Below are 18,794 nucleotides of genomic sequence, written 5' to 3' on the forward strand. Positions count from 1 at the left end.
GCATGTGTGTGTATGTGTGTCCAGATACAGAAAATTTCTGGAAGGATATACAAACTATGATTACCTCTCTAGGGAGTGGTTGATTGGAGAATTTTTTTCTTTTCCATTTGAATTTCTACCAACCATCTATGTTATATATAATAATATTACAATTAAAAATAATAAACCAAAAATAAAATAATTATTTGTATGTATATCTAATAATTATGATCTTATACTCTTCCCCCAAATGGACATGGAATAACACTTGCCCTAACTTGTTTTGTATTTCTCCTCAGTATTTAACTTACTAGACTTTTGTTTAACACTCTGGTAGGGAAATACTCAAATAACTTAAAAATAACTATATTAGGCACAGGAAAAAAAGGATACTTAATTAAGGAAGAGTACAGAAATAAAACATACTTGATTTTCTCCTCCATTTCTTGTTCACATTCTTTCTTTAATATGTCCAATTCTTGCTGATGTTCCTTTCTCAACATCCGAAGGTCTTTCTGCAATCTAACGATCTCCTTGCCCAGTTTCTGTTTTTCCCGCTCTGCCCCTGCTAATTTAAACTCCAGGTCATTGTGTACGGCTTCCACGTTACCAAGCAACTGGGGTTGGACCACATGTGATTTGGATTTTTCTTCAGTATTGTCTTCCAAAACTTCAGTGGGTTTATTTTTTCCATCCATCTGTTGTTGTAAAGCCTGTAATTTTTCATATTTTAAGGTTAACTCTTCCATTTCAACTCTATGTGCTTCCTTCTCTCTTACTAAGCAGGAATCCAGCTCTTTTATCTTTTGCTCCAAGGTCTGACAGGTTAGTTCCTGCTCCTGGAGGGTTTTCTGGACACCATCAGCCACGTTTTCCCAGTTTTGCTTTGTCTCTACATTATTTTTACCTCTCTCTTCTTCCACATGCTGGCACATTATCGAGGGATATTTCTTTTTTTCCTCAAGTTCCTCCTGAAGATGATCTATTACAATTTGATGTTCATGTTGCTTTGCTTCAGCACTTTCTAACTTTAATAAGAGCTCCTGGTACTTACACTGCATTTCAGAATAAGATGAAATTGCCTCTTCTTTTTCCTGCTCTAGTCTCTTCAACAGCTTTTCTTTTTCTGTTAGATTTCCTTGTAAAACACTAAGTTTTTCTTCATATGCCTTTTGCACACAGCCTTGGGAATCTGTTTCTTCTTGCTCAGCAGAAGCAGCCACATTTTTGGCTGAGCTGGATATAACTGATGTTTCTGATTGTGGAGGACTTTCCATTGACTTAAGTTTCTCTTCCAAAATATGAACTTCCCTTTCTCTTTCTTGCAATTTTGTGTTTAGCTCACTCAGATGGCTTTCTGTACCTTTTTTATATTGTTGTTCTTTCTCTTCCATTTGAGACAACAACTGTTTCTTGATAGCGGCAATTTTTTGCTCAGCTTTCTTCTTCAGTTCTGCTAGTTTTGCAGCACTTTCTAACTCAAGTCTATCTTCCAATGCCTTTAACTCATCTTCTTTGCTTTTCACACATGAATTCACATGTTCTATTTCTTGCTTCTTAATTTCAAGCTCAGCTTCCATCGAAGACATTTGTTTTTCAAGTCTTAAAGCCTTTTCCTCAGCTTCTTTAATTCTGTTGTCCTTTTCTTCTCCTAACTCTTCAAAGTGTTGAAGTTGCTGAACCAATTCTTTTTGTTCAACATCTTTTTGTTGATTGTAATTTGTAAGAACTTCACGTAAAGACTCAATTTCAATTGTTTTCTGAGTAATATGGTCCTCTAATTCCACAATCCTTGCTGTTTGAGTCTTTAATTCAGTCTCTAAATTACACTCCTTTTTCTCCATCTTGCTCATCTTGTCTTCCATTTCACCCCTTAAACATTCATATCTTTTATTTTGTTCATCCAAGTCTTCCTTCAATAAATTTATCTCCTCATCCTTTTCATTAGTTTCCTTTGTTTTTAACTCAAACTGCATCTTCAATTCTTTAATAGTGTCTTGATGCTGCATAAGTTTTGACTGAGCTTTTTTCTTCCATTCTGAGAATTTGTTGGACCAGTGATCCACCTGCTCAAGAGCAGACATTTTCTCTTTACTCAGGGTATCAATTTTTAAAGACAAATCTTGTACCTGATCCTGTAATTCACGCTGCTGTTTGTTATACTGCTCAGTGAGAGATGAAATGGCTGCTTCTTTTTCAGTTAGGCTGATACTATTCTGAAGTTGAGTGTTTAAATCAGTTAGTTGTTTACTAAGACTGCTGATCTCAGATTTTTTTTCTGTAAGCTCTTCTTTCATCAGTGTGACAGCATTGATGTTTTCAGATAACTCTTTCTTTAACTGTGTGATACAAGACTCCTTTTCAGAGGCAGCCTGCTGCTGATTGCCTCCTTCCTTCTGTAAGGCTTCTTTTTCTGTCACAAGTCCTTCAATATCAGCCTTCATGCTCTTAATTTGATTTTCTTTTTCTTCTAGCTGATGGGTAGCCTGTTGAAAAGAACTATTCAGTACATTTTGTTCTTGTGTTAGCTGTGTAAGTTGTGCTTCCAATTCAGAAACTCTGCAGGTTTTCATTAACAGGGCCTCCTTAACTTTAGTTGTGTGGTGTTGACAGAGGGAAATCCTAGAAAGAAGGGCATTAATTTTACTACTACTAATGTTGATTAGCTCATTTGTTTTAGCTTCCAATAGAGCTTCAGTTTTCTTAGAGTAATCGTCTAGCTGAAATGCTAGTTCCTCAGATAATGTTTTGAATTCCACGCTTTTGTCTTCTAGGCTTTTCTTACAGTTTTCATGTAAAGATTTCAAACTGAGAAATTCCTCATCCATAATTTTCAACTTGTCTGTTAACTCAGAAACCTTAAGGTTTTCTTTTTCTGCTAGCATTTTCAGTTCAACTACCTGCTCTTGAAGAACAGTATTTTCCTTCAGAGAAAGATTCAAGTCAACCTCCAGCTTTTCAAGTTGTGCTTTCAGTTTAGTTTCATTTTGTGAGAGAGAGGTCATATGAACAGACTTTTGCTTTAACTGTTCCTGTAATTCATTTAATGTAGTATCCTGCTTAACACCTTCTTCTTTCAGCCATGTTATTTCCTTGTTCATCTCTTCTTTTTCACACCCAAATATGAGGACCTTTTGCTTCAGTTCTGCTATTTCTTGTTCTTTCTCTTGTAACTGGATTTCATGTTTTTCCTGAAGTTCTTCAGCTTGCTGATTAAGTTTCTTTTCCCAGCTTGATATGACATCACTGAGTTCTCGCCTGTGCGCCTCAGTGAGACTCTCTATTTGCTCCTTTTGATTTGTTTCCAGTCTTGATACTGCATCATTGATTCCAGCTGAGTTAGCCTGTGCCATTTCCAACATTTTCACATTGAACTGTTTTTCTTTCTGACTAAGTTCTAGAACAGTATTTTCAAGCTCTTTTTTAAGTTTGGCTTCCTGATCAGACAATTTTTTCTTTAATGTCTCTTGCATCTCCTTTGCTTTCTGCTTAATTTTTTCCATCTTTTTTTCTTGATTTTTAAATTTGTTTTCATATTCCTCATGCAAAATACTAATACTGTCCTCCTTGGCTGACAACTTCTGTTTGAGAATCTCAATTTCTTTGCTCTGTCCTTCTTTCATTTGTAAAATTATATGTTCCTTTTCCATCAAAATTTGATTTGTCTGTTCCTGCTCAATGTTACTATCCTTAAGTTGGGACTCATAGAGTTGGGTTAAAGATTTTATTTTTTCCTCCATTTCACTACGTTGTTTTTCAAGCTGCTGCATTAAGTCCTGCACCTGGGTTTTTTGAGTATCTAACTCGGTACAAACATCTTTCTTTTGTGTTTCAACTTCAGCTACCTTTTTGGTAAGAAGAATTTTTTCTGTTTCCAAATCCAGCAACTTCTGCTGCAACTGAGCCAACTGCTCCTCATATGCTTTTGCCTGTTCACGTGTGGTACTCTGGTGTGACTGGAAAAGATTCAGCTTAGCAGATGCCTCTTGGAGTTCTCCCTCAGACCTTTTAATATCTGCCTCTAAATTTTCTACATGAGCCTGATGCTCTTTCAAGTGCTTGTCCTTTTCTTTCAAGAGAAGCTCCAGTTGATTAATTTGATCTTTCAATGCCTTCTCCGTTCTCTGGATAGACATTTCTTGTTCTTTAATCATAGTATCAACTTGCTGCTGGTGATGATTTTTCTGTTCATTCAGCTTGGCTTCTAAGTCTTGCTTCATTTTATCAGCTTGATCCCTTAGATTAGAAAGTTCCTCTTCTAGCTGGTGACGAGCTTTTAATACCTCTGACAATTCAGAAGATAATGATTCTAGCTCTGTTTGCTTCACATCAAGCTTTTCTAAAGTCTTTTCATTCATCTCTTCTATGTGGGCCTGGAAAAGAATCTCTTTGTCTTTCAATAGTGTTTCTTTTTCTTGTTCATATGTTTCTCTAAGTTTTTCCATTTCAGTCTGATGCTGTTGCTTTAAGACTTGGAGTCTTTCAGACCAAAGGTTATCCTGCTGATGCTGCAGACTCTCCAGTTCTGTCTTGTGTTTTTCAACCAAGACTGTAATTTCTTTATTGTGCTTATTTTTTTCAGCTTCCCAATGAACAGCTAAATCTTCTGACTGATTTTTGTTTTCTTGTAAGCTTTTCTCCAGAGAACTTTCCAATTCAAGAATTCTCTGTCAATGAAAATGAACATATTTTTACTAAAGTACATATTAGCTTATGAGCAATGATACACAGACATGATGTCCACAGACATGATGTCTACTACTTATTTAAAAGATTAAAATTTAGATAAATAACATTACATATCATACCAAACACAAAAAGACAATGTGTGCTCAATTACTAAAGGAATCATACAACAAAGAAAAGATTCTATTTTTTTACAAAATCCATAATTCCAGATTTTTTTTTCTACTTGCTTGGATAACTATTTAAATTACCTCTCTTTTCAAGAATATTCTAATGGGTAGTCAAAAAAGAAATAATCACAAACAGATAATAGTAACTTCTGATCAGAAAATCAAAAGAAATCAGAATTTTTTCCCCTCTACTTATTTAAGGCCTGCAATAGTACTTTATTATTTCTATAATTTAATTTTGGAAGAAAAATAATTTATTTTATTTTTTATCACAAAAATTATTATTTAGAAGGTACTTATATAAATTTTACCAAAGACTACCAATATTCATGAAAACATCAATCCTGACTGAAGGAAAAAGAGCTAAGTAAAGCAGAGCCATGGAATGTCAGAGCTGAAAACATCCTGAGGAATTACCAGATTCAATCTCTTCAGGTGACTGGTAAGAAAATTAAGGCACAATCAATTTACAAAACTAGCAAGTGTAAGATCTAGTCCTCTTCAGTGCCCATTTCACTCCACCATGCCACCTTTTATAAAGGTTGGTAATGAAAAAGTAAAGAACAGTTTAGAATGATGGGTAAGAAATGTGACTATCTTACTAATTCAGAGCAAATGGCTAAAAAAAGTTTAACCTTAGTATGTTTTCAAAATAGGAAACATATTTCAAATACTGCTGAAGGAAAAGGTCACTAAGCTTTAAAAATATGCACAATGAAACAGTGGTAGAGCACTCACTCGGTTAGAACGTATGAGGCACCACGTAAAAAAAATTAATAAAATAAAGGTATTGTGTCCAGCTACAGCAAATAAATAAATAAATAAATAAACAAACAAATAAATAAATAAATCGTACAAATATATTCATTATAGGATTATGTTAACTTGGAAAAACTTAAAATGCAAAAACAAGATATTGAGGCAAGTGAACTGTGACATAAGCCGAGAATGGACTGTATTTAGGACACAGCATGAGGTGAAGCTGGACAAGCAGGAAGAGAGCAGGGCAAGTGCTGCCTACACAGTGAGGCCACTTCCTAGAGAGCAAGGGTAAGTAAGCAATGGAGCAAAGAAGCTGTGGAACCTGAGTGCTCAGAGGCAGAGTATGCGACTGACAGAAACACAGCCAGCTAAAGATAAAAACAGAAGCACCAGGTAGCAAACATAGAGCACAGAGCCCGAAGCACTCCCATGAACAGCTCTCACCATCTAAAAATGAAGTGCAAGTATACATACACATAACCCAGTAAAACAAAAGCTTCTCTGAAATCTTATATTGCTATTGTCTAGCACTTTCTCTCAGCTATTTGAAATGTGGTGCCTATTTGAAAAAACACAAATTATTTTATACAAATAATTTCACAGCTCTAGAATCTGTATATTATTTAAGCTTACAGTTTTGTAAGTCTCTGCTTCTTGCTGAAGGTCCTGAAGTTTATTTTTACTGTCTATGAGGATTGCTTTTTTCTGTAACTCTAATTCTTCCAGGGCCAAAGATTCTTGCTGCTCTTTTTCTTGGGTGATCTTCAAATATTCTGATTGACTCTTTTCCTGTGCCAAAAATAATTAAGACCATCTTAAACCCACATTTCCAAAGTAGTTCCACAGGAATCATGCCTTTCAGTTGATCTGCACCCAGCCCTGTGAGGTAGGCAATATCATCATCTCTCGTCTTCTCTGCAGAAATGGCACTTTGGCTTTTCCAGTGTGGTCTGGCTGATCTTTGCCACAATTATTATTAATATGAAAAATTTTCTTCCAGGAACCCCACTATGTCTCCTATTTTTCCACTACTTAAAATGTTTTACAAAGAACTGCTAACTATGAAGGGCCACATAATTGTTGCTGTCTTTTCTGCACTTGAAATTGGTATTTCAACACTGTCTAAAAACTAGATTTTAAGTTAATGTGGTCTGTGAGAAATACCTCATTATAATAGGGTACCTCACTTGGAAAACCAAATCAAAATCAGATGACTTGTGAATATATGGATAAGAACAAGGAAATCTCTTTAAAACAGGATTTCAGATTCTCTAGGCACTTTTGCCCCCTCAACTCTGAGAATTTTCTCTAATTCTCTTGATTACATATCAACAATCATACTAAAGGTTTTTACTATTTTGAGAAGAGAAGCTCTAGAGAGTACTTTTTAAGATAGGTTAGCACATTAAAAGCTAATTTCTTGAATAAACTTCAGTTATAAGTGTATTTATCTATACCCGTTGCTTAGGAATAGGCTGCCAACAGCAGTATGGTGAAGGACACTGTTGTAAGCAATGATTTTGTACCATTATATGAGTAGATTGATAAGAAAATACAAATTTTTATAACACTGATTTTAAAGTTTTAACATAAAGTGTAAACTATATTTTAAATGCATTTCTTATAAAAATGCTTATAAAAATAAAAGAAGAAATTTTTAAAGTCTACTGAATCAAGAAAGGGGCAAGCAGACTTGTGTCCATGTTTTGCTCTATTTGGAATATATCTGAATATATCAGTTCTTAGAAGTCAATATTAACAATGGCCAATTATTAAGGCCTAGTGCCTGCAAAGGTCAACTACTTAGGCTGAAAAAGCATAGTGGGGCTTGATGAAAGAATTTTAGAGTCATTCCCAGTTTCATTTATGTCCTACTTTGTTCCTCAATTCCCTGCCCCTATTTTTAATTTATGCTGTCTTGTTATACTTTCAATATTTTTATAAACTGCTTGAATTCCTTTCTGAACTAACAAATAACACAAATATGTCTTCATTATTTGTATAACCACATACTAATTTCCCTAACCTCAGCCAATTGTACTATAATTTACAAGTTTATTTGCCCCACAGAGCAGATTAGAAAACTTATCACCTTACTTCATGAATCACTACTGTTGGAAATTCTCAAAATCTCTGACCCAATTAAGAAATCAATGCACAAAGGAAGGAGATTAAAATTTTAAATACTATTTCTTCATGCTTTCACAATGAACTCATTTTAAAAGTATACATACTATTTTAAGGATAATAACTTTATATAAAAACTACATTTTTTTGCATTAACACTTTTTATGGTAACTTACATAAAAGGCTTTCACAATTGAAGAAAAAAAAATTTTAACTATACTATTTCAACAAGGCTTTTCCAGTTATTATTTTTGTCAGTTCATTCTGTTTTTAAATTTTAACTTATTTTTTAAACATCATGTGGATTGAACATTGTCTCCTTTTTAAAAAGCAATTCAGACAAAACTTTGGTACATTGGGTCAGTTGAGTTTTCAGACATTCTTCCTGAAGTCATTACTTCAATTAATCTCCTTTTCTTCCTCCTAATTACGGCCTACTGCTAGGGTGGAAGGGCTGGATAAACATACCCAAACAAACTGACTGATGACAGCTTGGTAAATGAATACATTTGATTTTCATATAATACTAAGCTAAGGAGTTCTGATAGCTTTTTTTGCCTACCTCCTATCTTCTCTGCATACCCAAAGGTCAAGGGTACCAATAGTCTGAAATTAAGCTGAGACAGGAGCAGGGGGTATCAACTCTTTAACTCTGTGAAGTTTACTGATAGCAAAAACAAAATAGATACTTACAAGGGCTACTTTCATTTGCTCCTGTAATTCCTTTTCTCGGGTCTCAAACTTTTTCATCAATTCCTGCTGTTTGCTGGCCAGCTCATTTTCATGCTGCTTCTGCAGTTTAGCAATTTGTTCTTCATTGGATTTCTGAAAATCCACCAAGAAGATAAAGTGAAAACACCCAGAATAAAATAAGTAACTCCACAACTGAATAATACTTAATTATAGTTTAATCAAGCTAATTAAAAGGAAAAATTCTCTACACAGATCAAAGTCACTAAAGCCATGACAGTTAAAAAATAAACTAGGCATGGTGGCCTGTGCCTATGGTCCCTGCACTTGGGAAGCTGAGGCAGACAGATCACTTGAGACCAGCTTGGGCAACCCAGCAAGACCCCACAGAAAAGAACAAAAAGAAAAAGGGAAAGGAGATTTAAAAAAAAGAAAAGAAAAGAAAGAAAACCCAGTAATCCTTTGTTCTTAGTTTAAGAGTGCTGATGCAAGAGATAGAGTCCTCTGGGGTTGAAACTGCATTTCCACAACTTGCCAGGAAGCTCCCCAGAACAAGAAAGCATATGGGGGATGAGGGGTCAGTTATGCTCTCAGAGAGGGCACTTCTTTGTGGCTGCACCAATCTGATTACGCTTGCTTTCTAGACATGGACTATTTATTAAAGAGTTATTGGCCTTAGCCGGGCACAGTGGCACATGTCTATAATCTCGGTGGCTCAACAGGCTGAGATCGGAGGATCTTGGGTTCAAAGCCAGCCTCGGCATTGGCAAAGTGCTAAGCATCTCAGTGAGATCTGTCTCTAAATAAAATATAAAATAGGGCTGGGGATGTTGCTCAGTGGTTGAGTTCCCTTAAGTTCAATCCCTGGTACAAAAAAAAAAAAAAAATGAGTTACTGTCGTTGTTCTTGCTCGGAGGATTCATTAGACAAAATAAACATGCAAAATATAGGCAATACTCTTCCAAAAAAATAAGAGTAATTAAGGAAGACTACCAAATAGTAGGACATACTATAAAACTAGAGTAAACACAGTAGTGCAATACCAGTACATGGCCAAAGCAACAGAATAGCACAGAGAATCCAGAAAAAAAGACCCAATTTATTACTCTACATAGTATGCAATGAAGATACCATGGCATATCAGAAGGTAAAGGGTGAATTATTAAATAAATAATTTGGAGACTACTTGGTAGACATCTGGAAAAAGTTTAAGTTGGATCTCTACCTCACTCCTCACACCAAATAAATTTCGATTGGACCAAACAGGTAATTCTTAAAATGAATGAAAGCATCAAAGTGCCGTAAGAAAAAAATAGGATTAAAAAATAGGATCTTGGGGCTGGGATTGTGGCTCAGCAGTAGAGCATTCGCCTAGCACATGCAAGGCCCTGTGTTCGATTCTCAGCACCATATAAAAATAAAATAAAGATATTGTGTCCAACTACAACTAAAAAATAAATAATTTTTTAAAATAGGATCTCATAATTGAGCATGTGTTTCTCTTTTTGTGTTCTGTTTTGTTTTGTTTTGCAGTGCTGGGATCCAATATAGGGCTTTGCACATGCTAGGCAAGTGCTCTTGAGCTATATGCCCAGCCCTATAAGTGTTTTTAAACAGAGTAAAAATCCAGATAGCATTTAAGGAAAAGACTAATAAATTCAACTACTATGAAAAGAAAACTTCTTGGCCCAAAATTTAAAAAATAATAATTAAAAAATAAAAAAGCCAAAGAAACAAAAACAAATCATAAATAAAGCCAACAATAAACTGAGATTACTTGGATAAAAGCACCTTATATCCAAAGGCCTAATTCCCACCAACAGTAAAGAGTTTCTACAACTCTGTAAGTAAAGACTAACATGTTGCCAACAACAACAACAAAACCAAGTCTAGGATTTAGTCAAGCAATTCAAAGATTAAAAATTCCTTTTAAACATATAAAAATATATACTACAAATTCCTTTTAAACATATAAAAATATATACTGGTAAAGATCATATATTTATCATACTGGTAAGATTTATACACATCAGAACTACAAAGAGCCAGGCCTGGTGGTGCACACCAAAATCTAGCTACTCAGGAGTCTGAGGCAAGGAGGATCACAAGTTTGAGGCCAGTCTTGGCAACTTAGAGAGATCCTGTCTCAAAATATGTGGCTCAGTAGTAGAGTAACCCTGGGTTCAATCCCCAGTACCAAAACAACAACAACAAAACCCTTGTAATAATATCCCTTTAAGTTTGTAAGCTTGGAAAGAGAAAAATAAGATAATACCATCTTTGTGACCAGGGAAGACATTTGGTATGTAAGACTGTCTAAACTGTACTCTACGTAACTGTAGCAACCAGGCAATAATTACAAATGCACATAATCTTTTCCTGAGTAATATTCTACTTCTAATAATTTATCCTAATGAAATACACATGTAAGCAAATATGTATAAGGATAATCACAATTTCCAACAGCAAAATCTGAACTATCTAAACATCTAAAAGGAGACAATTAAATTATGGAAATCATACAATGAACTCAAGCAGTCTTTAAAACAGATGTGGGGGGCATCATTATCAGTTATCAACAAATAAGGAACAATCTCCTAGACAGATTATTAAGTGAAAAGGCAAAACAGAACAGTTTACACAACATAGCATTTTTGTATCAAAAAAAAAAAGAGTAGATTATTAAACAACAAGGAAATTATATGCAGAGATTATCTCTGGGAAGTATATTCAAAAAGAAAACAGTTTATCTTTGGAAAAACTAAGAGGTTAAAATGGAGGGAAATCTTTTTTCACTATATAGTTTTTAATCCTTCGGTTTTTATAACACAGCTATATTAGTATCTTTCAAAATAATTTATATATTATTATGTTGTTATATTCCATGGTAAAATTAAAATTAGCATATCATATGACCATTCAAAAGATTAAGATATAACCAAACAGTTATAGTCAATGTCTTGTATTTCAAATAATCGGTCACAATTAATTTCTACCTTGAAATTCAAGTGTAATTCATCAGAAGGTTTAGAAAACATGAAAATTATATAACTGGCTACTCTCCATATCTCTATGCACAATATAACTACATATATAATAAATAATAAATAAAACCACAGAAACCTTGCCCAAGTTGTAAAAACACACACTGCAACTCTAAAATCCAAGCCTCACCTATTGAGATCTGTAATTTATCTTAAGCCATTTTAGAGGCCATAATCAAATATCAAGAATGCAAATGAGGAGTCAGCAAAGGAACAGGATAAAGAGTCAACAAAGGCAAACATGACAAGAGGAAAAACAGGCAAAACTAGACCAGAAAAAAAATGTATAGAAAAGGGAACTGGAGGCAGGCAATGTTATGGTATTTACATGTTTGCATTTCTGAAAAACTGGAAATCTTGGGATTCTGAAAATTCACCAGTTTCTAAAAGAAATTTTCAAAACACTAACAATTTTGAAAATGAGGTCAGTCTATCTATACATATATATATTGTAGTACTAGGGATGGAACCCAGGGCCTCACACAAGCTAGGCAAGTACCTACTGCTGAACTATATCTCCAAGCCCCCATCTTTTTTAGATTTTGAGACAAGATCTCACAAAGTTCCCAAGCTGATCTTAAATTTCTGGTCCTCCTGTCCCAATTTTCCAAGTAGCTGGGATTACATGCATGAGACACCATACCATATAGACATCTATATTTTTAAGAGCAACCAGGACATTAATAATTATCCTTCAAGGGGCTAAAGATGTAACTCAATGGTAAGACATGTGCTAAGCATGAGTGACAACCTGGGTTGAATTCCCAGTACTGCATAAATGAACAAATAAATAATGATTCTTCAAAACATTTTAAGCAACCTACTTTCAATAACTTACTCCCTCATTCCCTGAAGCACACACACATTAGGCAAGCACCTTCTCAACCAAGTTCTGCAAAAGATACTCTACTCAATCAGTCAAGCAGCCTACCTTCAAGGAGCCTAAAGTCAAAAAACCAGGGAAGGCACAACTCAGTTCATAACACAGCCCACTAGAGAGACAGCAAAGCTTAAAAGGATCCAGATAAGTACTTAAGTATTAAATTTATTTCTCTATCAAAGCACTTTTTTACTATATTCTGAACATAAAATAGTCAAGGTCTGAAAATACAAATTAATTCTTCCCTATAGTCAAAAATGTAGGCCAAACATCAGACTTAAATTTAAAAAATTGTTATAGCTCATTTCAATACTGAATTATTCTTACTTTCATTATGTCAACAACTTCCTGTTTCACCCGACTTAATTCCTGTTGAAGGCTGATGCGTTCCTCCTCACTTGTTTTTTCAATAGCTTTTATTTGTTCATCCATTTCTGCCTTCATTTTTCTCCGTGCCTCCTCTGTTTTTTGGGCTGTGCTCAAAGCTTTTTCAAGTTCCTCAAAAGCTATAATGAAAAGAGCAGAACACAAGTATCTCAAGAAATACTATCATTAAGCTAAAGTGTTTTGCATTCAATTTACGGAAACTAAGAGCAGCTGTAGCAGGACAGGTTAAAAGACACATAGTTATTCTAAGCCAAGAAATATTTCTGAGCTATTCACAAAGCCACAAGAATTATTCAGTCATTGAAACCTATTTTCACTGAGTTCTGGATTAAGTTAAAACTGCTTATGTAGACTAAGCTCAGAAGTTTGAAAAAATTATATTTTAAAGATTCCCCACTCACCTCACCAGTGTCCTTGTGGAGAACAAATTAAAAGAAACAAAATGTGTTCCTACTTCTATATTATGTAATTTCAAGTGCTTTCTTACTTGTTATACAGTTTTAAATTTATCTTATCATTAGTAATTACATAACACTATTGTATTATAGGACATTTTTATGAATGAATAAATGATTCTTTGGCAAATCTTATGTGCAAAGTCTTAACCATATAACAAAAGAGCGGGGTGGGGGGGATGCTTCTTTTTAAAAACACGGACTGGGTGAATAACATATTTAAACAATATACTTTTGAGAAGAAGCTCACTACTTTTACAAGTTTAAAACTAGGGCTCTTTTTAGTTGACTAGAAAAAAATTTATTTGATTCAATAGTACAAAAAAAGCACTACAGCAGATAGGTAGTTCTTAAGTGAGATAAGAACAAACTCAGGCCCTAATAGGCATGGTGGCACACACCTGTAATTCCAGGGATTGGGGACACTGAAGCAGGAGGATGGAAAGTTCAAAGCCAGACTCAGCAACTATGCAAGGCCCTAAACAACTCAGTGAGACCCTGTCTCTAAATAAAATATTTAAAAAGAACTGGGAATGTGGTTTGGTGGTTAAGCGCCCTTGGGTTCAATCCCTGGTACCTAAAAAAAAAGAAAGAAATCCCAGGCGCTGAAGAAATCATCATCATCATCTTAGCTAGAGTAAAAAGATCTTTAAGGAAGCCAAATAGATTATGTAGCATTTAACAAAATCAGATGGGATAGGTACAAAACTTGGGTAACTTGAACTCCAAAATATATACATGTGTATGATTATATTTGTATATATATGCATGTACATGTCTGTGCATACATGTGTGTTGTGAATATATATTCAGGCATACATAAACACACTTTATTTGCATAATGACATTCTGTGAAAAATTCTACTGTACTGTCATCCTAGATTACTTCTTTTAGTCATCACAGAATAGAAGTTCCCAGACCTCCCACTACATAGAGATAGACTATAAACCAAACTCAAGTATTCAGAAAGGGTTTTCAATCTCATCAAGAAACATGTTCAGAGGACACAGTTCATTGATATATGCAATATTTTCACTTCCAGTTTTGTAAGAAATGTGGGAACTTCAATGTAGGGCATTCATGGGGAAAAAAGGCCTTTTACTAATAGGGCTTGGCTTAACAGTGGCTTGGGCAAAGATACTACATGACTAAAGACAAATATCTATCCCAAAGCATTTTTTTAAATGGTAAATTTCATCAGATACAGAAAAAGGAGATAATAACTGGAAACACAACTTAGTGTTCACCAGTTTACAAAAATAACACTTATGACAACCATAAATCTTTGATATAAAAGCCAAATCTATCCAATTCATTCATTTTACATATCCAAAGTATAAAGCAATGCTAAATAAGGTCTAAATTTCAAAGAGATTAACTGAAATCATTTTTCAAGATTCCCAGTCTAACTTTACTGCCATGTGCCTGCAAACACCATGATCATAATCTTTAGAAATAAATTAAATGTTGGAAAGGAAAATACTTAAAGAAAAATATTTGCTTTATAGTTAAGTTTGCCCCATAATTTCTAGTATCAATTATACAAAAATAATTGACTGCTTGCTACTACCATGAAATGTTTCCTCACTTAAAAATTAGTCAAGTTGGGGCTGGGAATGTGGCTCAAGTGGTAACACACTCGCCTGGCATGCGCGGGGTGCTGGGTTCGATCCTCAGCACCATATAAAAATAAAAAAAAATAAATAAAGATGTTGTGTCCACCGAAAACTAAAAAATAAATATTAAAAAAATTCTCTCTCTCTCTTTAAAAAAAAAATCAGACAAGTCAAATGACTGATTATGAGAAAGATTCTGTAACAAGAGTACTTATTGCTCAGTTTGTGCTGATGACTTTTGGAATAACAAAAAAAACTTGGAAAAGTAATGACAAATATTTTATAATGGTTAGATGTCATCAGTACATTTTCATTCAATAAGTCAAACTGTATCTTAGCTTTCTAAGTACATCACAGAAACACCTTAAATCAGACTCTGGAGAATTTTAAGATAGTTTTGATTACCTTCCAAAGTATAAATAAAAAACTTTGGTCAATTAAGCAAAATAAAACAAAACTTTATATAGTGAATAACAAGTAAATTTTCTGTTTTAATTTCAGAATCAAATACAGCATAAAACTAAATGGCCTGGCAATGTGGCTCAGTGTTAGAACACTTGCCTAGCGGGGCTTGGGTTAATCCTCATCACCACAAAAATCAATCAATCAATCAATCAATCCAAAAAACTAAATGTGATATTCTCACCTTTCAAACAAAAAGTCCATGCCATAAATTCCTATTTAGATATAGAATTTTCTACTAAATAAGTTTTCTAAACACAAGCAGTAAATCTTAGAATATTTTGATATCATATTCTAATTTTAGTGTTTAATCCATTAAAACACTTTCCCTAAGTCACCTTATTATCTACTATGTAATGGTTAAAGGAGAACAAATTTCACTTCACAGTTTTTATCATCTAAATTTAACTTTCTGTATGTTATGTCAGAGAACCAAATAATTTCCCACCTAGAAAGAAACCTGAAATCTTTAACTCAATATCCTTATTCAAATGAATTTCTGGTACCTCCAAATTTTCCCTCAGATGATAAATAAATTTAAAATAAGACTTGATGGTAGGCTTCCAATTCTCAGCTAAATGCAACATGTTATTCCTCTGAAAAAAAAAAAAAAACTTACTGGTTTCTACCTTTATCGTGATTTAAGGAAATAGCAAGTAAGGCCCCCCCAAATTAAAGCATGTTACATATATCCTCATATATAAAACATATTTCAAACCCATTATGGATTCTACGCTGCATCACAAATGAAACTACTTCCACACAGAAAGTCAGCCTCCATCAGTGAATCCCATTTCAATGTCTGAGGAGGATAACTGAGAAAGTTCACTTATTAACCAGCAGAAGTATCTCACCTTCTGATCCTGCAACCACCAGACACAAAGTAGAATCTACAGCCTGTAACACTCTACAAGTGAACTGCTACTCTTTCCAAAGTGAAAATATGCTAGGACTGTAATATAAGTACCAAAGAAATATGTTCTGAATGTCTACGGAATTCACCTTTCAATTACCAACAAAAAAAGAAGGCATGCATCAACTGCAGCTGACAAAGTCAGCCAACATGCAAGAGTGAGCAGGGAAAACTATGGGCAAGACACATACTGAACAGACAGGAAGGCTAAGCACAAACTGCTGCGGAATGTTGCAAGAACACACTGTGTTCTTCCAAAGCAAAATTCAATGTATCTCAGGCAATTTTTATTTAAACAACAACAACAAAAAGTTGGAAAATACTTCTAGACAAAAACTTAACCAATGTTAATTATGGTCCTCTATCAATTAAATAAAATGCAGGGGAGGACTTTTATTGCTAACTCCCCATTTTCACTTCAGGTGGGATTCACTCAAATCCTTGGGAATTATAAAAATGGATGAATTCTCACTTTAAATTTAAACAAGAAGTTGGCAATTTACAGCTCAATAATCTAACAATTCATTCATGGAATATGAACTGGATATTTACCATTCACCAGGTTAGGTTTACGTACACACATAAAATATTTCCCAAAAAGGTAGCTGAACTAGTGAAGGAGGAAGGGAATTAAAAGAAGAAATTCTTAGATAAAGCTAGAAAGAATGTAGCATCATTTTTGCCACTCTACCACCTTTTCTGCTTTTCATCCTGAGCATCCTAATCAATTATAATAACAAATGACAGAATTTTGAGGTTCCACATAGCATTATTGTTTTGATGCTCTGACCTAGAGTATACCCTACAATATGGCTAATAGGACCCACTTCAACTTCTATTGCAGGAAATAAACAAAGATGCAGTAGTGTGGAAAGGCTGCCAATCTCTAGATTAACTGCTGATTTTATGTCTAATGACATAAAAAGTAACCCAGTACCTTTATCCTAGCAAAAAAAAAAAAAAAAAAAAAGGCAAGCAAACAAAAAACCCCTGCTAAAAGCATGTGGCATTAGGCTTTAAAAAACACAGGCATTACCATAAAATAAATAAAATGCAAATTAAAAGAAAAAGGAAAAAAAAAGAATTTTATTAGAATTCCCACCCACTCATCAAGCCTCTTTTGTGAGTTTAAAAAAAAACTAGAGTAGCAGTTCTCAGTGCATGTTCCAAAGATCCTAGGGCACTGGGAACCTTTTAGAGGATCTATGAGGTCCTCCCTTTTCCAAATACATATCTGTGTAGAGTAGATTTTCTCCATATGCTTCAACCAAAGTAATGCAGGTTGAATGTAGAAACATGCATGAAAATCCAGCTGTGTTCTATTAAACCAAACAAAGCAATGTACAAAAATGCAAAACAAGGTCCTTCTTCATACTATATTTTATCTTGGAAAATATAGGTATATTTTGTAAAAATATTTATGCTAACATGTAATAGATTTATAACTGCTTCTTTAAATATTTTTTAGTGTCAATAGACCTTTATTTATTTATGTGATGCTGAGAATCGAATCCAGTGCTTCACACATGCTAAACAAGCGCCATACGGCTGAGCCACAACCCCAGCCCCTATAGCTCCTATTTTTAAATGGATTAGACTTTTTAGATTTTTACTTTAATTAGTAATACAAAAAATATCAATATATAAAGCCCACATATATATAGCTCTTTGGTATAGCTCTCTGGTATTACAATAAGTTTTAAAAATGTAAAATGGTCTCTAAAATAAAATAGTTTGAAAACTACTGTGCTACAGTCTATATAAATAAAAATAAATACTACCACCCAGTAGCATAACCTAGACAACACAATACTTATATATAATTGGGGGCTTTATAAATTTATATAAGCACCACATTTGCAATGAAAATCTACTTTTTGAGGTCAATTTTCAAAATATATAACAAGATTCATTCTATTCATTATGCTTTGACCTTAAAAAAAGTTGCAGATGTATGGCTCAGTGGTAGAGCACTTGCCAAGTATGTATGAGGCATTGGGTTCGATCCTTAGCATCACATTTAAAAAATAAATAAAGTTATTGTGTCCATCTACAACTCAAAATATTTTTTAAAAGCTGCAGATCTATCCAAATTTTCATGTATTCCTTAGATAGAAATTTATAAAATACCTTAAAAACATTAAGCAAATGTTAAAAAAATTGGACTAAAATAAAGCTAAATAAATTTAATTAAATTGGAGATAAGATCCTACACTCCCAGAGAACTGTGTTCTTCCAGTTGCTGATGCTTTCCACTAATAGTGGTATTGCCCAGGACATAAATGCATTTAAAATGCATTGAAGATAATAAATTTTTCCATCAAATAATCATTTAGTGCCAAAATATGTATATATTACTTATCTAACATGGCACACTTAAAATCTAATTCATACCTTTTTTTTTTTTTTTTTGCCTGAGACACATGGAATTTTTTTTTTAAAGCTTATTCTAAATACCCATGATAAGGAGGAAAAGAAAAGGGGGGGAAAAAAAACAGCCCTTACCCCAGTCCTGTTCATACAAGGCTTGGGAAAGGCACCATGATTCACTTATTGGCATGTGTGGATGCACAAAAATAAGATGTTTTGTGAGACTTAAGACTCCAAGAAAACTATGTCACA

General features: G+C 34.0%; 1 protein-coding gene across 7 annotated transcripts in view; it reads right to left on the reverse strand.

Annotated features, from left to right (window-relative positions):
- Nucleotides 1-18,794, reverse strand: part of Golga4 (golgin A4) — a 99,228-nt gene that overhangs the window by 27,256 nt on the left and 53,178 nt on the right. For 6 of the 7 annotated variants that reach the window (XM_048794920.1, XM_015489495.2, XM_015489498.2 and 3 more), the window contains 4 exons: nucleotides 12,666-12,844; nucleotides 8,418-8,549; nucleotides 6,231-6,386; nucleotides 406-4,646 (listed from right to left, as the gene is read on the reverse strand). In XM_048794920.1, coding sequence (XP_048650877.1) covers nucleotides 406-4,646; nucleotides 6,231-6,386; nucleotides 8,418-8,549; nucleotides 12,666-12,844 — 4,708 coding nt within the window. The remainder of the gene's footprint in view (nucleotides 1-405; nucleotides 4,647-6,230; nucleotides 6,387-8,417; nucleotides 8,550-12,665; nucleotides 12,845-18,794) is intronic. The other variant, XM_048794921.1, reaches the window with a different exon arrangement.

This window comes from Marmota marmota, unplaced genomic scaffold, assembly GCF_001458135.2.
Source record: "Marmota marmota marmota unplaced genomic scaffold, marMar, whole genome shotgun sequence".
Classification (NCBI taxonomy): domain Eukaryota; kingdom Metazoa; phylum Chordata; class Mammalia; order Rodentia; family Sciuridae; genus Marmota; species Marmota marmota.